At 58.6% G+C, this 27,335-nt stretch overlaps 2 protein-coding genes across 2 annotated transcripts in view; both read left to right on the top strand.

The window, feature by feature from the left end:
* The window catches only part of LOC148646663 (uncharacterized), a 139,013-nt gene that overhangs the window by 39,438 nt on the left and 72,240 nt on the right, over positions 1-27,335 (top strand). The window lies entirely within an intron of this gene.
* LOC148646668 (glycogen phosphorylase, muscle form) lies at positions 75-26,348 on the top strand. The gene is made up of 20 exons (XM_088609058.1): positions 75-492; positions 6,450-6,551; positions 7,107-7,185; positions 7,673-7,776; positions 8,279-8,410; positions 8,572-8,683; positions 12,584-12,666; positions 12,870-13,013; positions 13,789-13,881; positions 14,238-14,384; positions 16,441-16,604; positions 17,394-17,508; positions 18,534-18,635; positions 19,018-19,165; positions 19,668-19,726; positions 20,242-20,383; positions 21,862-22,069; positions 22,925-23,059; positions 24,208-24,274; positions 25,286-26,348. Exons 1-20 carry the CDS (start codon positions 250-252, stop codon positions 25,433-25,435), a joined length of 2,529 nt encoding a protein of 842 aa, XP_088465184.1. The 5' UTR covers positions 75-249; the 3' UTR covers positions 25,436-26,348.

Here is a 27,335-nt window from a genome sequence, read left to right as displayed (position 1 = left end):
CGCGGCCGGCGCTGGGGGACCCGCCCCCTCTCTGCATATTAATGAGGGCCGGTTTATAAGGCGGCCAGGGGGCGGGGAGTGGTGACAGTCTGCGGGTCTCCGCTGCAGTAGGACAGAGCTGAGGGGCTTCTGAGGACTAAGGGGAGGGGGGTGTCGCCTGACTGCATGTTCCAGTTTCCTACAGCCGCATTCACACCGTAAGAGCGAAGCTACCCGAGCCCGAAACAGCCAGCCAGCCAGCCAGCCAAGATGTCGCGACCTCTGACAGACCAGGACCGTAGGAAGCAGATCTCCGTCCGGGGGCTCGCCGGCGTGGAGAACGTGACGGACCTGAAGAAGAACTTCAACCGCCACCTCCACTTCACGCTGGTGAAGGACCGCAACGTGTCGTCGACGCGCGACTACTACTTCGCCCTGGCGAACACCGTGCGCGACCACCTGGTGGGCCGGTGGATCCGCACCCAGCAGCACTACTACGAGAAAGACCCCAAAGTAAGCACCCCGGCGCTGGAGGAGGAGGAGGAGGAGGGGGGGGGGGTGTTTGCCGCATGCAGGCTGGGCCAGCTGGGGGGCGGGGCCGGCGTGGAGGTGATGACGGACGGGGGGCCGGAGCCGCTGGGCTCTGGCAGGGGGGCACGGGGGGGTCTTTTACAGTCTCCCTAAGGATCATCCCTGCCTCTCTCCGTTGGCCTTTGGAGAGCTTACCGGCCGTGCGGCGACGTGCCACAAAGCATCCCTTCCTCCCCCCATCACCGGCGCGATGACGTGCGAGACCGTACGCCCCCCCGTAAAAAAAACACCGAAGAGTTGCAGCGGGGTACCTGTACCCCCCCCGTCTGTCTTTCTGTGAACCCCGCGGTCTGTAAGGGCTCCGAGGGCGCCGCCTGTTCATCCCGCTGCCAGCTGTCCTTTTGATAGGCGCGTACTGTTAGAATATCATATTGTTTATTCGTCTGATGGGTCATATATAGTCATGTATATATATTTACAGTCCTTTAATCTTATTCGAAACAGAAACGGAATGGGTTATATCTCCCCCCCCTCGACTTTATTTCACATATTCGCGTATCGCAGGGGAGAAGGAGAATCGTGACACGCGGCGTGTCTTTTGCGTTCTCTCTCTCGGGTGTGTAATGGAGTTGAAGGTTGCGTGTCTCGCAAGCACCGGAGCGACAGTAGACCATTTTGTTTTGCGACTCCGTCCACCCGGGATTCCTCACGGGAGATTTATTCCCGGTTCACCTGTTTTGTTTTGGGGTTCTCCCGCCCCACGGATGATCGCCTCTGGCAAAGTAGAACAGCGTAGCGTGTATTACAGTAGCCAAACAAGAACTCCTCTGGTCTGAGGTTGACGTTTAAAACGCTGGACGAGTTGAAAATGAAACCGACCTGGAGGCGTTTTTTTTCCCGGCGACAGCGGAGAGACCGGTGCGGGGCAGCCGGTTCAGACTCCCGTGGGTTTAGCACGGCCGGGCGGTACAACGACATTTCCTGTCACCCCAGCCTGCCATGCCAGCCCGGGGAAGACCGGAGCTCCGTGTTTGTTCAGAAGGAGATTTCAATTTGAAATCATACCCCAGCGCCCCACGGAGGAGGTGCTGGAGCAGGAATCGCCAGACGGGGAACAGTGCCTTTCGTGGTTCATTACACGAGCGATTTCTCAGTGAGCCTGTGTGCCTCAGGTCCTCTTCAGCCCTCAACGGGTGATTAAAAAATATGACTTTGCTTGACCCATCGTTACAGCTGACAGGTGCTGCCAGTCTGTAAAAAGAGGCGACCTATAAGACTGACTGGACTGTGGCTTCTCAAGATCAGGGCTAGAGACCCCCTGATTCAGGGGTTTCCAGGTCATGGGGATCCCCATCACGCCCAGCGGTTCAGAGAGGCCATGAGGGGTACAGGCCGGGGGGGAATTTGGGTGCAGTGATGGACATTGCTGTCTCGCAGCGCTGGGGCCCCGGGTTCATTTCCTGGGGTGCTGTCTGGGTGGAGTCTGCATGTTCTCCCCGCGTTCGTGTGGGTGTCCTCTAGGTGCTCCGGTTTCCTCCCACAGTCCAGAGACATGCCGGGAAGTTAACTGGCTTCTGGGAAAACTGGCCCTGGTGTGTGTGTGTGTGTGTCCTGTGATGGACTGTCCCTGGTGTGAGTGTGTGTGTCCTGTGATGGACTGTCCCTGGTGTGAGTGTGTGTGTCCTGTGATGGACTGGGGTCCCGTCCAGGGTGTACCCTGCCTTGTGCCTGGTGCTTGCTGGGATAGACTCCCGCTCCCCCATGACCTGGAATTCACCTTGGAAGGAGCAGCTGGACACTGGGTGGATGGAAATCCTCTTGGTGGCAAATGTCCATCCTGCAGGAATCCTGTTCCTGGATATTTTAGTGTGATCTTGCTGTATTTATTGATCAGTATTATAACGAGTAGTGAAGGCACCGTTCTGTTATTAATCCTGCGTTTTTGATATATAAAAGAACTCCTCTTTGTGGAAAACATCTATCTCCTTGGAAATACACAGGGTCAGGTCATGAAACTCCCAGTCTCCTCCTGGGGAAGACTAAGGCAGTAGCTGAGCGTTTCAGGTTCCGATGTACCAGTGGCCCAGAGTTTGTGAGACCCTGCTCCTTTTTCGTGTTTTGTGTTTGATCTTGTAACACACGACGCAGCGCCACAAAAACCAAAAAAAACGAGTCACACAAGTAGATGTCCATACCCACTGTCAGAGGGAGTGGGCGCCCTATGTTATTCGGGGTGTTTTAAATCATACTGCTTCGCTGTGAAGTAAATTCTGGACTTGTTTAGGTTACAGTGCGCTGAGCCAGACCCGTGAGAGACAGTTGTCCAGAAGTGTCCCCTTCCACCCGAATTCAGTCTCGCAAAAGGGAGAGGCATCCTACCGAGAAGCAATTAAAATCCAGCAAACCCATCCCGTTTCTAACCTCTTCTTCCGGCACAGGGTCGCCGGGGGGAAGCCGGAGTCTATCCCAGGGAGCAACAGGCGCAAGGCAGGGTACGCCCTGGACAGGACGCCAGTCTGTCACAGGGCACACACACTAAACACCAGGGCCACTTTTCCCAGAACCCGGTTAACCTCCCCCGCATGGAGAAAACCAGAACAGCTGGAGAAAAAGCTCAATAACCCAGAGGGAACATGCAAACTCCACACAGACAGGTCTGGAATTGAACCCGGGGACCCAGCGCTGTGAGGCAGCGATGCTGACGGGGCCACTATGCTGGTGCGACAGAGGGGATTAGTTCCAGTACTCTTGTGCTGCTTTGCTGATGCCTTCCCAGCTGGTATCTGCAGCTCGTTGAGCTGGGTATAGTGGGGGAGGCTGGCCAGAAGTGTCCACTCTGGAAGAGGGACACGAAGAACAGGGCGCCAGATTCCAGGAGGGGATCCTGCAAATCCTGCTTCTGGTGTTGGCGACCTTCGGTAAAGTCAGCCTTCTAGACTGTCAGGAGGATGGGGCTGGGGGGGGGGGTGTCGACTGGGATGTCTGGCATGCCCCAGGAAAGGTCAAGAGGTGAAAAGGTGACCCGCTGGTAAAGGTCGTGTCTCCGATTTCAAGCGCATTGCTCGAGAGCCGTTTGGAAACCATCTACTGTATGACGCCGGACAATAACTCCGGTGGGGGATTTTTACAGGACCTTCGGCAGCCTGGGCTGCACAAACTCGAGCCCGAATGGGAGTCGGACAGACCCGTGTATTCTTGGGCCTCAAGTACCTCGCTGGGAAGCCAGTTCCAGACACCCGCTGCTCTTTGTGTAAAGGAGCTGTTCCTGTTCCCCAGAGACCAGGGATCATTCTTCCTGTGAATTCTTTTGGTAACGCTTTATGTGAATGTTGCTGCATAGTGACCCCTGAATGCAGCCCTGGCCCCGGGGAGCCCCAATCCAATTAGTCTTATAGGTCACCCCGAATCAAGGGTACCCAACTCTTGTCCTGGGGAACCCCAGATCCAGTTATTCTTTGAGGTCACCCAGAATCAGGGGGCCCCTAACATTTATTCTGGGCAGGCCCAAATCCAGTTATCCTTAGAGGTCCCCCCGAATCGGGGGGGTCCCCAGCCCTGAATGTGTATTGTACCCCGATGTTTCCGTGGATGTGAATGCCCCAGTTTCCGCTGTGCACTCTGCTGAGGGGGACAGCGAGGTTCAGTTCAGCTCAGTGTGTTGTCATTATTGTACAAGAGAGAGCGGAGTTCTCGTTTCTCCTGGGCCGAGGTGCACAGACCGCTGGGGCAGTCCGCACAGCGTCACAGCGCAACGCCGAGAATCGCTCGCCGCTGCTGGGGAAGTGTGGGTCTACAAGTCCAAATAAAACCGTGCCACCAGCAGATAAATAGATCAATCAGGGAATAAATGCGAACGTGCAGTAGTGTAGGTAGGAGTGTGCAAATAAACATTCGGAAATACAGGGGTGGGGAGGAGACTAGTGCAGACAATAGTGCAGGACGTGGTGATCACGAGCAGTGTGCACAGCCCGCTCCTCGTGCTCTGTGTCCTGTGTCCTGTGTGCCTCCTGCCCCCCCCCCCCCTTGCCTGGACACCTGCCCAGCCCGTGACTCGCCCTCCCCTCTCTTCCTAATCCCCCCCTTCCCCGGGCAGATTCAATTTTACTGCCCCGCGCAGGGGCAGTTGCGAGGGGCCATTATTGCAGCCGGCACACGGGATGCCTGGAGTTCCTGGCGGGCATTGTGACCTTTGCAGACGCGCCCCCCCAGCTCCCCACAAATCTCCCCCTCTGGTCCTATTAATACCCCGAGTCAAGTGACAGGGTTATCCAAGCTGCCCCCTGCCTGTTGCCGGGCCCGGGGCAGCGGGGCAGCAGGGCTGGAGGGGTCAGGGCGAGCCCGAAATGTCAGAGTTCACCCGCCGAGGGGCCGAAGGGAGCTTAGATGTCCTGGCTGCAGGAGGGATCTGGCCGGGTGGGGAGGGCAGGGCCGCTGGATAATCGCCGAGCTTGTCAGAGCAAGAGCTCCCGATTCCTCCAGGCCGTCTTGTAGCTTGTCAGCCCGGCGGACGTGTTTATATCGCAAAGACCCCTATTCTTCGCACGCGGGTGGTAGGGGGTGGTAGGGGGAACGCCGAGCCGGGCAGCAGCTGTGTCTCTGTGTGCCGGGCGGGTTCCAGACAGTGATGGACACGCCCCCACTTCAGACAGCCCCACCCCCCCCGTGGCTGTGACACGCCCCCATTGGACAGTGACAGGGGACACTGGGCTGGTTCCTGCCTGCTGTGTCTCCATCTCCTTTCTGTCATGAGCACAACGGGGCAGTCGCACATGAGACAAGAGTCCCCATCGCTGGTCCGACACGATCAGATTGACCTGCTGGAGGACAGCAGGGAAGATCTGAGCTCCTGTACTTGTGGGAAAGTCTCCATCGCTGAGCTGAGCTCCTGTACTTGAGACAGAGTCTCCATTGCTGGTCCGACACGATCAGATTGACCTGCTGAAGGACAGCAGGGACAGTCTGAACTCCTGTACTTGTGGGAGACTCTCCATCGCTGGTCCGACACGATCAGATTGATCTGCTGAAGGACAGCAGGGACAGTCTGAGCTCCTGTGCTTGAGACAGAGTCCCCATCGCTGGTCCGACATGATCAGATTGACCTGCTGAAGGACAGCAGGGACAGTCTGAGCTCCTGTGCTTGAGACAGAGTCCCCATCGCTGGTCCGACATGATCAGATTGACCTGCTGAAGGACAGCAGGGACAGTCTGAGCTCCTGTGCTTGAGACAGAGTCTCCATCGCTGGTCCGACACGATCAGATTGACCTGCTGAAGGACAGCAGGGACAGTCTGAGCTCCTGTGCTTGAGACAGAGTCCCCATCGCTGGTCCGACACGATCAGATTGACCTGCTGAAGGACAGCAGGGACAGTCTGAGCTCCTGTGCTTGAGACAGAGTCTCCATCACTGGTCCGACACGATCAGATTGACCTGCTGAAGGACAGCAGGGACAGTCTGAGCTCCTGTGCTTGAGACAGAGTCTCCATCACTGGTCCGACACGATCAGATTGACCTGCTGAAGGACAGCAGGGACAGTCTGAGCTCCTGTACTTGTGGGAGACTCTCCATCGCTGGTTCCGACACGATCAGATTGACCTGCTGAAGGACAGCAGGGACAGTCTGAGCTCCTGTGCTTGAGACAGAGTCCCCATCGCTGGTCCGACACGATCAGATTGACCTGCTGAAGGACAGCAGGGAAGATCTGAGCTCCTGTGCTTGAGACAGAGTCCCCATCGCTGGTCCAACATGATCAGATTGACCTGCTGAAGGATAGCAGGGAAGATCTGAGCTCCTGTACTTGTGGGAGAGTCTCCATCGCTGGTCCGACACGATCAGATTGACCTGCTGAAGGACAGCAGGGACAGTCTGAGCTCCTGTGCTTGAAGGAGAGTCTCCATCACGGGCCCAGCATCATCCTGCTTCTCTTTCCTCCTCTCTTTCAGCGTATCTACTACCTCTCCCTGGAGTTCTACATGGGCCGCACCCTGCAGAACACCATGGTCAACCTGGGCCTGGAGAACGCCTGCGATGAAGCCACCTACCAGGTGGGGGCGTGCTAGAGCAAGCTGCCACATTCAGGCCACTACACCTGTCAGGCCAGAGCTCATCCTGGTTTCCATACGTTTCCATAGGGCAGCTTGGGAAATCCAGTCAGCTGCACCTTTTTATTGTATCTTTTGAATTGTGGGACTCGCCGATAATTTGGAAACACCAGCTTTAACCTCCCTCTCCCCAAATCACGTGCCCCACCCCCTCTTCCCAGATCCCTTTCCTCTATCCCAGTCTGTTTCCCGGTTCTTCCACCTTGCCTCTCTGTTCTCCCTATCCTGCCTTCCTCAGCCGTCTTCCTCTCGCCCCCGTGACCCCTGACCCCTGACCCCACCCTCTGCGAGCCCCCTCTTCCTGGGGCGCTGCCGGTCTCTAAAGGAATGTCGCTCTCGCCCCTGTGACCCCTGACCCCTGACCCCACCCTGTGCGAGCCCCCTCTTCCTGGGGCGCTGCCGGTCTCTAATGGGATCTCGCTCTCGCCCCTGTGACCCCTGACCCCTGACCCCACCGGTGTCTAACGGGATCTCGCACTTGCTGTCTCCCTGGCTCAGCTGGGCTTAGACATGGAGGAGCTGGAGGACATCGAGGAGGACGCCGGCCTGGGGAATGGGGGTCTGGGCCGCCTGGCAGGTGAGCTGGTAGGGCACCCCCTCTTGTGGACACCCCCGATTCACCCTCGTGGGCTCTCCCGGTCTCTGATCCTGTCTCCCCCTGTCTCTGTCCCAGTCTCTCTCTGTCCCAGTCTCTCTCTGATCCTGTCTCTCTCTGACCCTGTCTCTGATCCTGTCTCTCTCTGATCCTGTCTCTCCCTGTCTCTAATTGTGTCTCATTCCGACCCTGTCTCTCCCTGTCTCTGACCCTGTCTCTCTCTGTCCCAGTCTCTCTCTGATCCTGTCTCTCTCTGACCCTCTGATCCTGTCTCTCTCTGACCCTGTCTTCCCCCGTCTCTAATTGTGTCTCATTCTGACCCTGTCTCTCCCTGTCTCCGACCCTGTCTCTCTCTCTGTCCCAGTCTCTCTCTGAGCCTGTCTCTGATCCTGTTTCTCCCTGTCTCTGACCCAGTCTCTCCCTGTCTCTGACCCTGTCTCTCTCCGACCCTGTCTCCCCCTGTCCCCAGCCTGTTTCCTGGACTCCATGGCCACCCTGGGATTGGCTGCCTATGGCTATGGGATCCGCTATGAGTTTGGCATCTTCAATCAGAAAATCGTCAACGGGTGGCAGGTGAGGACTCTCCCACTGTCCGGCGCGGACACTTACACAGGAGGCCCTTCGAGACCGACAGGATGAGATGACTGAGTTTAAACAGGCGCTTGACTGAACGGTCAGGTCTGGTATCGTGTCACAGCTCCCCAGATAGAAACAAGCGGTTTTCAGTAACTTCTCTTGTGCGTCTTGGGCCCTGTTTCAATTCCCTCAAATGAATTCATGAATTAAAGATGAACTTTCCAGTTCTGCTTTGATATCGGACTAGACGGGTAATTGCTTCTGTATAGTCATTAGTCCTGTTTCACTGTAACAAATACGCAACTCTTCAGCTGTGGCAGTTTGAACTGCTTTTCCAGAGCTGTTTTGATCTTTTATTTCTTAATCAGAATGAAAATAAAGCCATCGTTGCTTCTTTTATTATGGACGCTCAGCCATGCTGACATGGCTGATGATGTCATCACTGTTGGCCAGTACAAACACCAGGGGGTGTGTTCTGTCTTGTCTCCGCCCCTCGCAGGTGGAGGAGGCTGACGATTGGCTGCGCTACGGCAACCCCTGGGAGAAGGCCCGCCCCGAGTACATGCGGCCCGTCCACTTCTACGGGCGTGTGGAGCACACAGCCGAGGGCGTGAAGTGGGTGGACACGCAGGTGAGAGAGCTCACGGATCGCGGGCACTGCTTCGCTCACACCTCATAGCCGGCGTTGGCGGTGAGCAGATTGACAGACTGGGGGTCTGTGGATTGACGAGGGGGGGAAACTGCTCTTCGCTTTGTAAGGTCGGTGTTTTTCCCCCCTCTGACCCCCTGCAGGTGGTCCTGGCTCTGCCCTACGATACCCCCGTCCCGGGCTACAGGAACAACACCGTCAACACCATGAGGCTGTGGTCTGCCAAGGCCCCCAACGAGTTCAACCTCAAAGACTGTGAGCCCTTGGGTGGGGGGGGTAGGCAGTGTGGGCTAGGGGTTAGAGCTGAGGCACTGGGAGAGAGAGAGGGAGGCAGTGTGGGCTAGTGGTGAGAGCTGAGGCACTGGGAGAGAGAGAGGGAGGCAGTGTGGGCTAGTGGTGAGAGCTGAGGCACTGGGGGAGAGAGACTGGGAGGCAGTGTGGGCTAGTGGTGAGAGCTGAGGCACTGGGAGAGAGAGGGAGGCAGTGTGGGCTAGTGGTGAGAGCTGAGGCACTGGGAGAGAGAGAGGGAGGCTGTGTGGGCTAGTGGTGAGAGCTGAGGCACTGGGAGAGAGAGAGAGGGAGGCAGTGTGGGCTAGTGGTGAGAGCTGAGGCACTGGGAGAGAGGGAGGCAGTGTGGGCTAGTGGTGAGAGCTGAGGCACTGGGAGAGAGAGAGAGGGAGGGAGTGTGGGCTAGTGGTGAGAGCTGAGGCACTGGGAGAGAGAGAGGGAGGCAGTGTGGGCTAGTGGTGAGAGCTGAGGCACTGGGAGAGAGAGAGGGAGGCAGTGTGGGCTAGTGGTGAGAGCTGAGGCACTGGGAGAGAGAGGGAGGCAGTGTGGGCTAGTGGTGAGAGCTGAGGCACTGGGAGAGAGAGAGGGAGGCAGTGTGGGCTAGTGGTGAGAGCTGAGGCACTGGGAGAGAGAGAGAGAGAGAGGGGGAGAGGCGGTGTGGGCTAGTGGTGAGAGCTGAGGCACTGGGAGAGAGAGAGAGGGAGGCAGTGTGGGCTAGTGGTGAGAGCTGAGGCACTGGGAGAGAGAGAGGGAGGCAGTGTGGGCTAGTGGTTAGAGCTGAGGCACTGGGAGAGAGGGAGGGAGGCAGTGTGGGCTAGTGGTGAGAGCTGAGGCACTGGGAGAGAGAGAGGGAGGCAGTGTGGGCTAGTGGTGAGAGCTGAGGCACTGGGAGAGAGAGGGAGGCAGTGTGGGCTAGTGGTGAGAGCTGAGGCACTGAGAGAGAGAGAGAGGGAGGCAGTGTGGGCTAGTGGTGAGAGCTGAGGCACTGGGAGAGAGAGAGGGAGGCAGTGTGGGCTAGTGGTGAGAGCTGAGGCACTGGGAGAGAGAGAGGGAGGCAGTGTGGGCTAGTGGTGAGAGCTGAGGCACTGGGAGAGAGAGAGGGAGGCAGTGTGGGCTAGTGGTGAGAGCTGAGGCACTGGGGGAGAGAGACTGGGAGGCAGTGTGGGCTAGTGGTGAGAGCTGAGGCACTGGGAGAGAGAGAGGGAGGCAGTGTGGGCTAGGGGTGAGAGCTGAGGCACTGGGAGAGAGAGAGGGAGGCTGTGTGGGCTAGTGGTGAGAGCTGAGGCACTGGGAGAGAGAGAGAGGGAGGCAGTGTGGGCTAGTGGTGAGAGCTGAGGCACTGGGAGAGAGAGAGAGGGAGGCAGTGTGGGCTAGTGGTGAGAGCTGAGGCACTGGGAGAGAGAGAGAGGAGGCAGTGTGGGCTAGTGGTGAGAGCTGAGGCACTGGGAGAGAGAGAGAGGAGGCAGTGTGGGCTAGTGGTGAGAGCTGAGGCACTGGGAGAGAGAGAGAGGAGGCAGTGTGGGCTAGTGGTGAGAGCTGAGGCACTGGGAGAGAGAGAGAGGGAGGCAGTGTGGGCTAGTGGTGAGAGCTGAGACACTGGGAGAGAGAGAGAGGGAGGCAGTGTGGGCTAGTGGTGAGAGCTGAGGCACTGGGAGAGAGAGAGAGGCAGTGTGGGCTAGTGGTGAGAGCTGAGGCACTGGGAGAGAGAGAGGGAGGCAGTGTGGGCTAGTGGTGAGAGCTGAGACACTGGGAGAGAGAGAGAGGAGGCAGTGTGGGCTAGTGGTGAGAGCTGAGGCACTGAGAGAGAGAGGGAGGCAGTGTGGGCTAGTGGTGAGAGCTGAGGCACTGGGAGAGAGAGAGAGGGAGGCAGTGTGGGCTAGTGGTGAGAGCTGAGGCACTGGGAGAGAGAGAGAGGGAGGCAGTGTGGGCTAGTGGTGAGAGCTGAGGCACTGGGAGAGAGAGAGGGAGGCAGTGTGGGCTAGTGGTGAGAGCTGAGGCACTGAGAGAGAGAGAGGGAGGCAGTGTGGGCTAGTGGTGAGAGCTGAGGCACTGGGAGAGAGAGAGAGGAGGCACTGTGTGCTAGTGGTGAGAGCTGAGGCACTGGGAGAGAGAGAGGGAGGCAGTGTGGGCTAGGGGTGAGAGCTGAGGCACTGGGAGAGAGAGAGGGAGGCAGTGTGGGCTAGTGGTGAGAGCTGAGGCACTGGGAGAGAGAGAGAGGGAGGCAGTGTGGGCTAGTGGTGAGAGCTGAGGCACTGGGAGAGAGAGAGAGGGAGGCAGTGTGGGCTAGTGGTGAGAGCTGAGGCACTGGGAGAGAGAGAGGGAGGCAGTGTGGGCTAGTGGTGAGAGCTGAGGCACTGGGAGAGAGGGAGGGAGGCAGTGTGGGCTAGTGGTGAGAGCTGAGGCACTGGGAGAGAGAGAGGGAGGCGGTGTGGGCTAGTGGTGAGAGCTGAGGCACTGGGAGAGAGAGAGAGGGGGAGAGGCGGTGTGGGCTAGTGGTGAGAGCTGAGGCACTGGGAGAGAGAGAGGGAGGCAGTGTGGGCTAGTGGTGAGAGCTGAGGCACTGGGAGAGAGAGAGAGGGAGGCAGTGTGGGCTAGTGGTGAGAGCTGAGGCACTGGGAGAGAGAGAGGGAGGCAGTGTGGGCTAGTGGTGAGAGCTGAGGCACTGGGAGAGAGAGAGAGGGGGAGAGGCGGTGTGGGCTAGTGGTGAGAGCTGAGGCACTGGGAGAGAGAGAGAGGGAGGCAGTGTGGGCTAGGGGTGAGAGCTGTGGCACTGGGAGAGAGAGAGAGGGAGGCAGTGTGGGCTAGTGGTGAGAGCTGAGGCACTGGGAGAGAGAGAGGGAGGCAGTGTGGGCTAGTGGTGAGAGCTGAGGCACTGGGAGAGAGAGAGGGAGGCAGTGTGGGCTAGTGGTGAGAGCTGAGGCACTGGGAGAGAGAGAGAGGGGGAGAGGCGGTGTGGGCTAGTGGTGAGAGCTGAGGCACTGGGAGAGAGAGAGAGGGAGGCAGTGTGGGCTAGGGGTGAGAGCTGTGGCACTGGGAGAGAGAGAGAGGGAGGCAGTGTGGGCTAGTGGTGAGAGCTGAGGCACTGGGAGAGAGAGAGGGAGGCAGTGTGGGCTAGTGGTGAGAGCTGAGGCACTGGGAGAGAGAGAGGGAGGCAGTGTGGGCTAGTGGTGAGAGCTGAGGCACTGGGAGAGAGAGAGAGGGGGAGAGGCGGTGTGGGCTAGTGGTGAGAGCTGAGGCACTGGGAGAGAGAGAGAGGGAGGCAGTGTGGGCTAGTGGTGAGAGCTGAGGCACTGGGAGAGAGAGAGGGAGGCAGTGTGGGCTAGTGGTTAGAGCTGAGGCACTGGGAGAGAGGGAGGGAGGCAGTGTGGGCTAGTGGTGAGAGCTGAGGCACTGGGAGAGAGAGAGGGAGGCAGTGTGGGCTAGTGGTGAGAGCTGAGGCACTGGGAGAGAGAGAGAGGGGGAGAGGCGGTGTGGGCTAGTGGTGAGAGCTGAGGCACTGGGAGAGAGAGAGGAGGCAGTGTGGGCTAGTGGTGAGAGCTGAGGCACTGGGAGAGAGAGAGAGGGAGGCAGTGTGGGCTAGTGGTGAGAGCTGAGGCACTGGGAGAGAGAGAGGGAGGCAGTGTGGGCTAGTGGTGAGAGCTGAGGCACTGGGAGAGAGAGAGAGGGGGAGAGGCGGTGTGGGCTAGTGGTGAGAGCTGAGGCACTGGGAGAGAGAGAGAGGGAGGCAGTGTGGGCTAGTGGTGAGAGCTGAGGCACTGGGAGAGAGAGAGGGAGGCAGTGTGGGCTAGTGGTGAGAGCTGAGGCACTGGGAGAGAGAGAGAGGGGGAGAGGCGGTGTGGGCTTTCTAAAGCGCCTTTCTTTCAACAGTCAACGTGGGGGGCTACATCCAGGCGGTGCTGGACAGGAATCTGGCGGAAAACATCTCCCGTGTGCTCTACCCCAACGACAACGTGAGAGTCGCCCCGGCGCTGGCCCTGCCTCCGCCTTCCACTTCTCCCCCGGCTGCTGGGTAACCTCTCTGCTTGTTCCCCTTCTCTCTCCCCTTCCCGCCCTCTCCTGCCCCCTCTCCCTTTTTTATTCGTTCTCCCCTTTCCTGCCTTCGCCTCTGCCCCTCCGCACCCTCCTGTCTCCCCCCTGCACGCCCCCCCCGCAGTTCTTCGAGGGCAAGGAGCTGCGTCTGAAGCAGGAGTACTTCGTGGTGGCCGCCACCCTGCAGGACATCGTCCGCCGGTTCAAGTCCTCCAAGTTCGGCTGCCTGGACCCTGTGCGCACCTCCTTCGAGGCCTTCCCCGACAAGGTGAGGGCGCCGCCCTGGTGGCGCGTGCGCGCTACGACCGCCGCCCCCGGCTGGGAGGATATGCTCGATGGATAGGTGATGTTCTTGTCGTCCTCGGGGATGTAGTGCAGTTTTTTTAGTTGTGTTGATAATATCCTGCCGACTATAATAGTCTGCAAGGCGCGTTGGGTCTCTAAAAAAACCCACTGGCCTGAAAACGGGGGGACCCACTTGGGTAGTGAGGTTCATTCCCCCTCCGGGGAGACCTACAGGGGCCGTTCTGCACCAGCGCCCCCCTCCGCCAGCACAGCGGATCCGGGGCAGGAGAGAGGAACCACTGCACCTGTTGAATTAAGGGGGGCCTTCGGGTTGTCCAAGCCCAGGGTGGGATTTAGCCAGGACACCCCTGTTTTCACTTGCAGATCTTCCTAGAACAGGATCTTTAACGACCAGTTAGGAAGTCGTTACGCCAGATTAATGTCCTGTGCAAAGGCAAGCAGCTCCTAAAGCACCATATTCCTGTGGGACTGGATTGGCTATTCTGCTGCGGAGGGAAGATCGCCCCCTGCTGGTCCACCGACACCACCCGCAGCACCGAGGAACCCGGTTTTCCTTAGAGGTCTTGCAGCCCAGTAGTGACCGGGCCCGGTCCTGGCTGAGCCCCTGGGATGGGGCGCCTAGGGGCCGCAGCGGCGGGCGTCCCCCGGGGCCAGTGCCAGCACTGTGAGATGAACGTGTGTGTGTGTTTGGAGGGGTTCCTCTTCTAAACTGGGGGTACACTTCCTTCTGCCCGCAGGTGGCCATCCAGCTGAACGACACCCACCCGGCCATGGCCATCCCCGAGCTGATGAGGGTCCTGGTGGACGTGGAGAAACTGGCCTGGGACCAGGTGAGCGGACGCAGGCGTTGGAATTTCGCCCTGAGCACAAAACATATCTGTATCGGGGTCGGCGGTAGACAAGTCCCACATTCTGGATGTGTGACATGAGTGTCAGCCAATCAGAGCAGGCAGGTTCGGCCTCCTCCTCCTTCAAGTCCGGCCAATCGAGAGGAGACAAGTTCAACTTCCTGCTCCAAATCCAGCCAATCAGAGGTGAGAGGTTCAGCTTCCTACTTCAAATCCAGCCAATCAGAGGAGACAAGTTCAGCTTCCTACTTCAAATCCAGTCCGGTCCTGTCCTGGTGGTGTTGGTCAGCCTCCGAGTCTGCCTCACTTGACCCCCCCTCTCCCTCCTGTGTCGTCAGGCGTGGGACATCACCGTGCGGACATGCGCCTACACCAACCACACAGTGTTGCCTGAGGCTCTGGAGCGCTGGCCCGTCCACCTGTTCGAGACTCTGCTGCCGCGGCACCTGGAGATCATCTACGAGATCAACCGGCGCCACATGGAGGTCAGTTTCCTCACAGCGGCTGTGCCCTCCATCCCACCCCAGGAAAAGAGCTCAGCCTTGAGTGGTTAGACTGGGAGAGAGAGGGGGAGGCAGTGTGGGCTAGTGGTGAGAGCTGAGGCACTGGGAGAGAGAGAGAGGGGGCAGTGTGGGCTAGTGGTGAGAGCTGAGGCACTGGGAGAGAGAGGGAGGCAGTGTGAGCTAGTGGTGAGAGCTGAGGCACTGGGAGAGAGAGAGAGGGAGGCAGTGTGGGCTAGTGGTGAGAGCTGAGGCACTGGGAGAGAGAGAGGGAGGCAGTGTGGGCTAGTGGTGAGAGCTGAGGCACTGGGAGAGAGAGAGAGGGAGGCAGTGTGGGCTAGTGGTGAGAGCTGAGGCACTGGGAGAGAGAGAGAGGGAGGCAGTGTGGGCTAGTGGTGAGAGCTGAGGCACTGGGAGAGAGAGAGAGGGAGGCAGTGTGGGCTAGTGGTGAGAGCTGAGGCACTGGGAGAGAGAGAGGGAGGCAGTGTGGGCTAGGGGTGAGAGCTGAGGCACTGAGAGAGAGGGAGGGAGGCAGTGTGGGCTAGTGGTGAGAGCTGAGGCACTGGGAGAGAGGGAGGGAGGCAGTGTGGGCTAGTGGTGAGAGCTGAGGCACTGGGAGAGAGAGAGGGAGGCAGTGTGGGCTAGTGGTGAGAGCTGAGGCACTGGGAGAGAGAGAGAGGGGGCAGTGTGGGCTAGTGGTGAGAGCTGAGGCACTGGGAGAGAGAGGGAGGCAGTGTGAGCTAGTGGTGAGAGCTGAGGCACTGGGAGAGAGAGAGAGGGAGGCAGTGTGGGCTAGTGGTGAGAGCTGAGGCACTGGGAGAGAGAGAGGGAGGCAGTGTGGGCTAGTGGTGAGAGCTGAGGCACTGGGAGAGAGAGAGAGGGAGGCAGTGTGGGCTAGTGGTGAGAGCTGAGGCACTGGGAGAGAGAGAGAGGGAGGCAGTGTGGGCTAGTGGTGAGAGCTGAGGCACTGGGAGAGAGAGAGAGGGAGGCAGTGTGGGCTAGTGGTGAGAGCTGAGGCATTGGGAGAGAGAGAGGGAGGCAGTGTGGGCTAGTGGTGAGAGCTGAGGCACCGGGAGAGAGAGAGAGAGGGAGGCAGTGTGGGCTAGTGGTGAGAGCTGAGGCACTGGGAGAGTGAGAGAGAGGGAGGCAGTGTGGGCTAGTGGTGAGAGCTGAGGCACTGGGAGAGAGAGAGGGAGGCAGTGTGGGCTAGTGGGGAGAGCTGAGGCACTGGGAGAGAGAGAGAGAGAGGGAGGCAGTGTGGGCTAGTGGTGAGAGCTGAGGCACTGGGAGAGAGAGAGAGGGAGGCAGTGTGGGCTAGTGGTGAGAGCTGAGGCACTGGGAGAGAGAGAGAGGGAGGCAGTGTGGGCTAGTGGTGAGAGCTGAGGCACTGGGAGAGAGAGAGAGGGAGGCAGTGTGGGCTAGTGGTGAGAGCTGAGAGACTGGGAGAGAGAGGGAGGCAGTGTGGGCTAGTGGTGAGAGCTGAGGCACTGGGAGAGAGAGAGGGAGGTAGTGTGGGCTAGTGGTTAGAGCTGAGGCACTGGGAGAGAGAGAGAGGGAGGCAGTGTGGGCTAGTGGTGAGAGCTGAGGCACTGGGAGAGAGAGAGAGGGAGGCAGTGTGGGCTAGTGGTGAGAGCTGAGGCACTGGGAGAGAGAGAGAGGGAGGCAGTGTGGGCTAGTGGTGAGAGCTGAGGCACTGGGAGAGAGAGAGAGGGAGGCAGTGTGGGCTAGTGGTGAGAGCTGAGGCACTGGGAGAGAGAGAGGGAGGCAGTGTGGGCTAGTGGTGAGAGCTGAGGCACCGGGAGAGAGAGAGAGAGGGAGGCAGTGTGGGCTAGTGGTGAGAGCTGAGGCACTGGGAGAGAGAGAGAGAGGGAGGCAGTGTGGGCTAGTGGTGAGAGCTGAGGCACTGAGAGAGAAAGCGTGGGACCCTTCCGAATTCATCAGCTGAGCTCATTGGAGTTCCCGCGCGCCGGGGGGCGACGCGCTCGCCCGCCGGCCAGCCCCGGGCGTGGCCACGCTGACCACGCTGACCTCTCTCCTGCAGCACATCGCGGCGCTGTACCCCGGGGATCACGACCGCCTGCGCCGCATGTCGCTGATCGAGGAGGGGGACGTCAAGAGGGTCAACATGGCCCACCTGTGCATCGTGGGGTCGCACGCCGTCAACGGCGTGGCGCGCATCCACTCCGACATCCTCAAGGCCACCGTGTGCGTACACCTCCGGCCAAAATATTAGGAACCCCCTCCGTCGCATAGCGGGCTAGGTCTCCGAGCGTAGCAGGAACGTCTGGGGGTGGGTGTGGGTGGGTCCTCCGCAGGACAGGACTCCAGGCTGGTCGCTGTGATCCCCGAGGGGCGGGCCGACTCCTCGGGACCCGCCCCCCCCCCAGCTAGCCCCTCCTCTTTTAACAGAGGATGTATGCTGATTGGACGAGAGTTTCCGACAGCACCGGCCAGCCTGCAATCACCCTGTCATCCAGCAGGGGGCGCTGTGATCCAAGGCAGCTCTGGGCAACGGAAACTTCAGTCGCAGTCACAGTGTAGCGACACGTCCCGGGCTCGAACCCGTGCCCTCGGGCCTGGCGCTGTTTACTTTTTAATCGCCCGGTTACCCCTGGGGGGGGGCGGCAAGTCTGGACCTGGGTGTGCTGTCTGTGTGGAGTTTGCATGTTCTCCACAGGTTTGCGTGGGTTTCCTCCCAGGTGCGCCGGTCCAAAGACATGCTGATGGGTTAACTGGCCCCGATCTGAGTCTGTGTCAGTGTGTGTCCTGTGATGGACTGTCGTCCCACCCAGGGTGTACCCCAGTTTGTTAGGTGGGATAGACTCCGGCTCCCCTGCACCCCTCTACCGGATAAAGCAGTTAGGAAGCAGATGGATCTGTGAATATCCCCTGGAAAAACGGGAACAAGGGCAGGAGTCTGTCTCAGGGCACGGTCCTAGACCTTGGGAAATAGCCATTCGGCTTCCTGTTAATAAAGCGCTTTCCTTCTCACAGATTCAAAGATTTCTACGAGGTCGACCCCAAAAAGTTCCAGAACAAGACCAACGGCATCACCCCGCGCCGCTGGCTGGTGCTCTGTAACCCGGGGCTGGCGGAGGTCATCGCAGAGGTCAGTCTGGGGGGTCAGGGCTTGGAAAGCGGGGCTCAGGCCAGGGGGTTAGGTTGGTCTGAAGTGAGATTGGGAATGGGCAGTCCAGCGGCGACTGCCGGGGCTGCTGGTGCAGAATGAGCACTGTGTGTCTCCCAGGTGGGGGCTGCTGGTGCAGAATGAGCACTGTGTGTCTCCCAGGTGGGGCTGCTGGTGCAGAATGAGCACTGTGTGTCTCCCAGGTGGGGCTGCTGGTGCAGAATGAACACTGTGTGTCTCCCAGGTGGGGGCTGCTGGTGCAGAATGAGCACTGTGTGTCTCCCAGGTGGGGCTGCTGGTGCAGAATGAGCACTGTGCGTCTCCCAGGTGGGGGCTGCTGGTGCAGAATGAACACTGTGCGTCTCCCAGGTGGGGCTGCTGGTGCAGAATGAGCACTGTGCGTCTCCCAGGTGGGGGCTGCTGGTGCAGAATGAACACTGTGCGTCTCCCAGGTGGAGGCTGCTGGTGCAGAATGACCACTGTGCGTCTCCCAGGTGGGGGCTGTTGGTGCAGAATGACCACTGTGCGTCTCCCAGGTGGGGCTGCTGGTGCAGAATGAACACTGTGCGTCTCCCCAGTGGGGCTGCTGGTGCAGAATGAGCACTGTGCGTCTCCCCAGCTGGGGGCTGCTGGTGCAGAATGAGCACTGTGCGTCTCCCAGCTGGGGGCTGCTGGTGCAGAATTTGCACTGTGCGTCTCCCAGGTGGGGCTGCTGGTGCAGAATGAGCACTGTGCGTCTCCCAGCTGGGGGCTGCACTTCAGTGGGGGGGATGACGTTGGTTCCCTTCTTCGTCATCTCTTGGGATGGGAGGTGCTATATGCATTGCATCCTGTTATTGTTAAAACAGGGCTGCTAAGAACAGAGAATTGCAATTGCTCTCGCTCGAGCCAACCTGTGAAACGCTGGGCTGCTGCCTCCTCAAACCCCTGTCCTCCCGCCAAGAGGCGTCCACGGCTCCGTCACCTCGCAGCTGTAACGGGCAGCGCCCCCTGCTGTTGTCTTGCAGAGGATCGGCGAGGACTTCATCCGGGACCTGAGCCAGCTGAAGAAGCTGCTGAAGTACGTGGACGACGAGGCCTTCATCCGCGACGTGGCCAAAGTCAAACAGGTAAGCGAGCGTCCAGTTCCTTGAACCCGTCCTTCGTTTTCACCCGCGCTGGTGCCTGACGCTCACGGACGCTGTTCGTTTGCGCGGCGGACGGTTTTGGCCAGAGTGGGTGACGTGGGTATTTCCACTGGCGCAGGCCGGTGCTGTGTCCCAGCACGGATTTGAACCCGCAACCTCCCAGGTACCCAGTTATTTTGCCGTTGCGCAGTACTGTGATTACTGAGGAGCAAGTGGGCAAAAAAGTCAGTTTACAGTCAGACATAAGCCCAGTGGAGCTGTCTGTCTGATAGATAGAAGCCTTTGCTTTGTGCTGTTACCCCACTGCAGGTGTGTGAGTGATGCTCTCTCCCCACTCCCTTCTCTCTGCTCTCTCTCCGCGCAGGAGAACAAGCTGAAGTTCTCGGCCTACCTGGAGAAGGAGTACAAGGTCAAGATCAACCCCAACTCCATGTTCGACCTGCAGGTCAAGAGGATCCACGAGTACAAGAGACAGCTGCTCAACTGTCTGCACATCATCACCCTCTACAACCGTGAGGACTGGACCGAGCACCCTGCCACACACACACACACACACCCTGCCACACACACACACCCTGCCACACACACCCTACACACACACACACACACACACACACACATGGCCCGTACACACACACACACACCCTGCCACACACACAGCCCCTACACACTCACACATACACCCTACACACACCCTGCCACACACACACACACCCTACACACACACACACCCTGCCATACACACAGCCCCTACACACACACACACCCTGCCACACACACAGCCCCTACACACACACACACCCTACACACACACACCCTGCCACACACTCAGCCCCTACACACACACACACACACCCTGCACACACCCCACCAGACACACACACCCCCTGCCACACACCCCCATCACACACACACACACCCCGCCATACACACATACCCCACACACACACACACACACACACACACACCAGTCTGCTCTGAATTCTGACCCCAGGCTGCTCTGAATTCTTCTAGGTATCAAGAAGGAGCCCAACAAGCACTTCACCCCCAGAACCATCATGATCGGAGGAAAGGTGAATCTCTCCCCCTGCGTCCTCTCCCTACGGCATCTAGCCCGCGGATGTCTTCTGGGCCAGAGCTGGGCCAGCGAAACCGAGACAGGGAGGGAGCGCACTTGACAGGACAGAACAAGGGGCACTTCTGTACACAGAGGGTGGCAGGGGTCTGGAGCAAGCCGCCCGGCCCTGTGGCTGAAGCTGATGCTAGGGCCCCTAAGTCACAAGCAGGCTCGACGGTCTAATGGCCTCCTCTGTTGCGTCACTTTTCTGGTGTTGAAAAGCACAGCACTGCCTTAATTGATCGAAGGATGATTGATTGGCCGATCAATAACTTCAGAAACGGGTGACCGATAATCCCAGCTGGAATGAGGGGGGAGGGGGGCAGCCTAGAGGGGTGGAAGACAGATGGACGTCAGCGAGGGTCCAGGGTGCGGGAGTGATGGGCAGAGAGAGAGAGAAATCCAGAGAAATGAGTCCTGTGGTCGAGCCCCAGACTGAGATCTCTCACCCCCCACTCCTCTCCCCCACAGGCCGCCCCAGGGTACCACATGGCCAAGATCATCATCAAGCTGATCACCTCCATCGGCGACGTGGTCAACAACGACCCCGTGGTGGGCGACCGCCTGAAGGTCATCTTCCTGGAGAACTACAAGGTCTCCCTGGCGGAGAAAGGTATCCGAGCCGGATTCGGGCCCCGCTGATCACCGTGTGTCCACAAGGGGGCGCTGTTGTCTTTGGGGGGAGGTGACGTGAAGCGGCCCTTCCTGCTCACTAGTCCCTGTACTGACTAATGTACTGAGATGTGAATCAGCCCTTCCTGCTCACTAGTCCCCGTACTGACTAATGTACTGAGATGTGAAGCGGCCCTTCCTGCTCACTAGTCCCTGTACTGACTAATGTACTGAGATGTGAAGCGGCCCTTCCTGCTCACTAGTCCCTGTACTGACTAATGTACTGAGATGTGAAGCGGCCCTTCCTGCTCACTAGTCCCTGTACTGACTAATGTACTGAGATGTGAAGCAGCCCTTCCTGCTCACTAGTCCCTGTACTGACTAATGTACTGAGATGTGAAGCGGCCCTTCCTGCTCACTAGTCCCTGTACTGACTAATGTACTGAGATGTGAAGCAGCCCTTCCTGCTCACTAGTCACTGTACTGACTAATGGACTGAGATGTGAACCAGACCTTCCTGCTCACTAGTCCCTATACTGACTAATGGACTGAGATGTGAACCAGACCTTCCTGCTCACTAGTCCCTGTACTGACTAATGTACTGAGATGTGAAGCAGCCCTTCCTGCTCACTAGTCCCTATACTGACTAATGTACTGAGATGTGAACCAGCCCTTCCTGCTCACTGGTCCCTGTACTGACAAATGTACCGAGATGTGAACCAGCCCTTCCTGCTCACTAGTCCCTGTACTGACTAATGTACTGAGATGTGAAGCGGCCCTTCCTGCTCACTAGTCCCTGTACTGACTAATGTACTGAGATGTGAAGCAGCCCTTCCTGCTCACTAGTCACTGTACTGACTAATGGACTGAGATGTGAACCAGACCTTCCTGCTCACTAGTCCCTATACTGACTAATGGACTGAGATGTGAACCAGACCTTCCTGCTCACTAGTCCCTGTACTGACTAATGTACCGAGATGTGAAGCAGCCCTTCCTGCTCACTAGTCACTGTACTGACTAATGGACTGAGATGTGAAGCAGCCCTTCCTGCTCACTAGTCCCTGTACTGACTAATGTACTGAGATGTGAAGCAGCCCTTCCTGCTCACTAGTCCCTATACTGACTAATGTACTGAGATGTGAACCAGCCCTTCCTGCTCACTGGTCCCTGTACTGACAAATGTACCGAGATGTGAACCAGCCATTCCTGCTCACTAGTCCCTGTACTGACTAATGCACTGAGATGTGAACCAGCCCTTCCTGCTCACTAGTCCCCGTACTGACTAATGGACTGAGATGTACGAGCAGATAAGTACAGGTTGTGCAGCAGACATTTCACCACAGAAATGTTCCAGCGTGATCCGCAGGCAGAGTTAACCAGTGAGTAGTATTTGCCAGTGAAACTGTCTGGGAGAGGAGAGCAGTATTTCTACTGGATTAGAAGAGCTGGATTCACATGGATTCGCTTCTGCCCCCCCAGTGATCCCCGCGGCCGACCTCTCGGAGCAGATCTCCACGGCGGGCACCGAGGCCTCGGGCACGGGCAACATGAAGTTCATGCTGAACGGCGCCCTGACCATCGGCACCATGGACGGCGCCAACGTGGAGATGGCGGAGGAGGCGGGCGAGGAGAACTTCTTCATCTTCGGCATGCGGGTGGACGACGTGGAGGCCATGGAACGCAAGGGGTGAGCCGGGGGCGAGGGGCTGGTCCATCTTCATCCAGTTCAGGGTCTATCCCAGCAAGCAATGGGGCAAGGCAGGGTACACCCTGGACGGGACGCCAGTCCATCACAGGGCGCACACACACACACACACACACGCACGCACGCACGCACCAGGGCCTGGTTTCCCAGAAGCCCATGAAGTCCCCAGCAATGGCGCTGGACTGTGGGAGGGAAAGCCACACACACGCGAGAAGAACATGCAGGCTCCGCACGGACAGCACCCTGGGTACCGAACCGAGCCCGAGGCCCCCCAGCGCCGCGAGACGGCGACGCCCACCACTGCGTCACCACGCCACCCTCGGTCGATTGGTCTTTAATGGAATCCTACACTTGCAGCTGTTTTCGGCAACGAGGAGCAGATCTGTAACGCGGTCGAACCCTAACAGGACGAGAAAAGAAAAAAAAAAAACGAGGCCTCGCAGGTCTCGGGGCCCTGGGTTTGATTCTGGACCGGAGCACCTTCTGCGTGGAGTTTGCATGTTCTCTATGCGTCCCATGTGTTTGGGGGGTCTTTTTTGGGAGGGGTGCTCCGGTTTCCTGTCCTTCCTTCCACCCTGCGATGCCAGGATGCAGGACGTATCCGAGTCAGTTTGAACCCGGCGTCTAACTGGTGTGTTAGGGCTCAGCGATACCGCCATGATCTCAGCTGACCCAGTCCCACCTGGAGGCGCAGTGAGGGTTCTGGGTGCAACAGGAAGCTGATGGGGGGGGGGCGTGTAAGCTCATTCTGAGGCGGCCGTGGCCCCGTCAGCTTGGTGAGAAAATGCAGGACTGTCTCGGGTTCGAGTCACCTGTTCCCCCCCCTCCACCCCACAGCTACAACGCGAAGGAGTACTACGAGAGACTGCCGGAGCTGAAGCAGGTCATCGACCAGATCAGCGGCGGGTTCTTCAGCCCCAACGAGCCCACCCTCTTCAAGGACATCGTCAACATGCTGATGCACCACGACAGGTGGGCTCCCCGCCGCCACAGCCCGCCCACCTGTGCACGCAGGACACCGGCTTCCTGCTGGACTGGGACTGGAGCCTAGTGTAACAGGACCAGTACAGGTTCTACTGCACTGGGACTGTAGCTCCTATTGGAACAGGACTGTTCTACTGCACTGGGACTGTAGCCCCTATTGGAACAGACTGTTCTACTGCACTGGGACTGTAGCTCCTATTGGAACAGGACTGTTCTACTGCACTGGGACTGTAGCCCCTATTGGAACAGGACTGTTCTACTGCACTGGGACTGTAGCTCCTATTGTAACAGACTGTTCTACTGCACTGGGACTGTAGCTCCTATTGGAACAGACTGTTCTACTGCACTGGGACTGTAGCCCCTATTGGAACAGACTGTTCTACTGCACTGGGACTGTAGCCCCCAGTGTAACAGGACTGTTCTACTGCACCGGGGACTGTATCTCCTATTGTAACAGGACTGTTCTACTGTACTGGGACTGTAGCCCCCAGTGTAACAGGACTGTTCTACTGCACTGGGACTGTAGCTCCTATTGTAACAGGACAGGGACTGTAGCTCCTATTGTAACAGGACTGTCCTACTGCACTGGGACTGTAGCTCCTATTGTAACAGGACAGGGACTGTAGCTCCTATTGTAACAGGACTGTCCTACTGCACTGGGACTGTAGCTCCTATTGGAACAGGACAGGGACTGTATCTCCTATTGTAACAGGACTGTCCTACTGCACTGGGACTGTAGCTCCTATTGGAACAGGACTGTTCTAGTGTTGTAACATATGATTTTCCAGGTAACATGATTATTCTACCATAATGTTTACCATACCCTGAAGTATTCTACTAGGATTTCGTGGATTGTTGATGTGTTTTCTTGGAAAATGACACATACAAAAAGCACCCGATGGAAAAATGCTGCAATACAACGAATGACCACCAGAGGTCACTGATGATTCATAGGACCTATCAGCTCCCATTAGCCGGACTCTTTAGCTCTGCAGACCTGCGGTCACCACCCCTGAACTCCACTGCACAGGGGAAATTTCTCCTACCTGCGTGGTGACCTTTCCACTGAAGGAGTCAGTCTGTCCAGGAGGGGGAGCGTGTCTGACTGTCTCTCTCCTCTCCCCCCTTGCCTGCAGGTTTAAGGTATTTGCAGATTACGAGTCCTACATCAAGTGCCAGGACGCCGTCGGTGCGCTCTACAAGGTGAGTGCAGCGGTCGAAGGTCACCCCTGGGGGGGTCGGGGGTCAGGGGGGCGTCAGGGCTGCGCAAGAAGCAGAGCAACCCGGGTTTGAGACCGCCCGAGCCGACCCCCTTTTTATGTTGGGGCCTGTATTTTGGGCGGCTCTTCAAACGACGTCTCTGGTGCATTTGGAAGATTTGCTGCGGGGGAAATAAAGTCAACGTCTGACTCATTTGAATTTTCGAAAGGTTTTGTTACAACCGCTTTGGGAGAAAAAAAACTTTAAATGACTTTTTTCTGATACAGTGAACTGGCTAATGTAGCAGCAGGAACTAGCCAATGGGGCAGCAGGAACTAGCCAATGGGGCAGCAGGAAGTAGTCAACAGGGCAGCAGGAAGTGGTCAAAAGGGCAGCAGGAACTAGCCAATGGGGCAGCAGGAACTAGCCAATGGGGCAGCAGGAAGTGGTCAACAGGGCAGCAGGAACTAGCGAATGGGGCAGCAGGAAGTGGTCAAAAGGGCAGCAGGAACTAGCGAATGGGGCAGCAGGAAGTGGTCAAAAGGGCAGCAGGAACTAACGAATGGGGCAGCAGGAAGTGGTCAACAGGGCAGCAGGAACTAGCGAATGGGGCAGCAGGAAGTGGTCAACAGGGCAGCAGGAACTAGCGAATGGGGCAGCAGGAAGTGGTCAAAAGGGCAGCAGGAACTAGCGAATGGGGCAGCAGGAAGTGGTCAAAAGGGCAGCAGGAACTAACGAATGGGGCAGCAGGAAGTGGTCAACAGGGCAGCAGGAACTAGCGAATGGGGCAGCAGGAAGTGGTCAACAGGGCAGCAGGAACTAGCGAATGGGGCAGCAGGAAGCGGTCAACAGGACAGCAGGAAGTGGTCAAAAGGGCAGCAGGAACTAACGAATGGGGCAGCAGGAAGTGGTAGCTTCCTGTTCGCCTCCTCTTGCATGGCCTTCGTCTCACACACACACACACACACACACACACACATACACTCTCACCTCTGCCTCACGTCTCCCCAACAGAACACCAAGGAGTGGACCAAGAAGGTGATCCGGAACATCGCCGGTTCGGGCAAGTTCTCCAGCGACCGCACAATCGCCCAGTACGCCCGCGAGATCTGGGGGGTGGAGCCCAGCCTGGCCAAGCTGCCCGCCCCCGACGACCTTCACTAAGCGTGCCCCGCCCCCTCCCCCCCGGCCCCGCCCACCAGTGCTGACCACGCCCCCCCCTTCACACCAGACACGACGGCTCGCGTTGGTTTCGCTCAAGGGTGCGCGCGGGACCTGCAGGGAGGTGGGAAAGGGGGGGGGTATCAACATCCCGACTACCCAGCGATCATCAAAGCCCCTCGCCCCCTGCGGATCGCTCAGCGCCTCCACTCCCGCCCGGATCCTCACCTCCATCAACCCCATCGCTTTAAGGAAGGACAGTGCTGGCATCCCTCCAGCAGGGGGCGCTGTCTCACAGCACTACCCCAGAGGGCAACAGATTTTTTTTTTGGGGGGGGGGGGAAATGTCTGTAAAATGTTTGTTTTTTTTGAGTGTATAGTTAGAAACTTTGCTTGTGTGTGCGCCTGTTTTACTTTCTCCTACAGTTACAATAAGAAGAAGAATTGTGACGATTGTGGCCGTCGCCTATACGAGACGTGCCGCAGTCGTTCCGGCCCACCAGTGCCAGAACCTGCCGTTTTCTTTTGAACCCAAAGATAAAAAAGTTGCAGCTGCTAAACAGCGGCCTCTGGTGATGACACCCTCTCCCAGCCCACCCTTTCCTAGATTGTGCCTTCTTATTTTAAGACGGGAACTGGAGTGGCTCCGCTTCCGCGTCGCTGTAGTGTTTTGATATTGGCCCGGGAACCCGGCCTGGCTCGTCTTCCACGAGGGATGGACAATCGCCTCTTCCCTTCCCTTTCCCATGTCTGATGTCCCCCGTCCGAGCGCGCCGAGCTGCGTCTTGTCCCTCCCGCCTGGGGGGCGGCGCTGTAGAGCTCGTTCAGCACGTGCCACTGCTGGCCTGTGGTCTGTGACGTGTACACGACGCGTCCAGACGCAGGGCCTGTGAACAATAAAGTCAAACGGAAATGAGCCCGGCGTCCTGCTGCTTCAGTTCCCAGCTTCCTGAGAGCGTAACGCGGTCTCCCCTCCTCCCCTCCTCCTGTCTCCCCTCCTCCCGTCATCCCCACCCCTCCTCCTGTCCCCCCTCCTCCCGTCATCCCCACCCCTCCTCCTGTCTCCCCTCCTCCCGTCATCCCCACCCCCCTCACCTCCTCCTGTCCCCCCTCCTCCCGTCATCCCCACCCCCCCTCACCTCCTCCTGTCTCCCCTCCTCCCGTCATCCCCACCCCCCTCCCCTCCTCCTGTCTCCCCTCCTCCCGTCATCCCCACCCCCCTCCCCTCCTCCTGTCTCCCCTCCTCCTGTCCCCACCCCCCCTCACCTCCTCCTGTCTCCCCTCCTCCCGTCATCCCCACCCCCCTCCCCTCCTCCTGTCTCCCCTCCTCCCATCATCCCCAACCCCCTCACCTCCTCCTGTCTCCCCTCCTCCTGTCCCCACCACCCCCCACCTCCTCCTGTCCCCCCTCCTCCCGTCATCCCCACCCCTCCTCCCCTCCTCCCGTCATCCCCACCCCTCCTCCCAACATCCCCACCCCCCCTCACCTCCTCCTGTCTCCCCTCCTCCCATCATCCTCACCCCCTCACCTCCTCCTGTCTCCCCTCCTCCCGTCATCCTCACCCCCCCTCACCTCCTCCTGTCTCCCCTCCTCCCATCATCCCCACCCCCCCTCACCTCCTCCTGTCCCCCCTCCTCCCATCATCACCACCCCCTCACCTCCTGTCCCCTCCCCTCCTCCCATCATCACCACCCCCGCTTACCTCCTCCCGTCCCCACCACCCCCTCACCTCCTGTCCCACCTCCTCCCATCACCACCCCCTCACGTCCAACCGTCCCCTCCCCTCCTCCTGTCTCCCCACCTTCCCTCACCTCCTCCTCTCCCAGGAGTCTCCCCTCCAGGTACTGGCCCGGCTCACACTGCTGGGCTCCAGTGGGCTGCCGACGGGGAGCTGCAGGGTGG

Source organism: Lepisosteus platostomus, chromosome 16, assembly GCF_059453375.1.
Source record: "Lepisosteus platostomus isolate fLepPlt1 chromosome 16, fLepPlt1.hap1, whole genome shotgun sequence".
Taxonomy (NCBI): Eukaryota; Metazoa; Chordata; class Actinopteri; order Semionotiformes; family Lepisosteidae; genus Lepisosteus; species Lepisosteus platostomus.
This window is presented reverse-complemented; position numbering and strand designations above follow the sequence as displayed.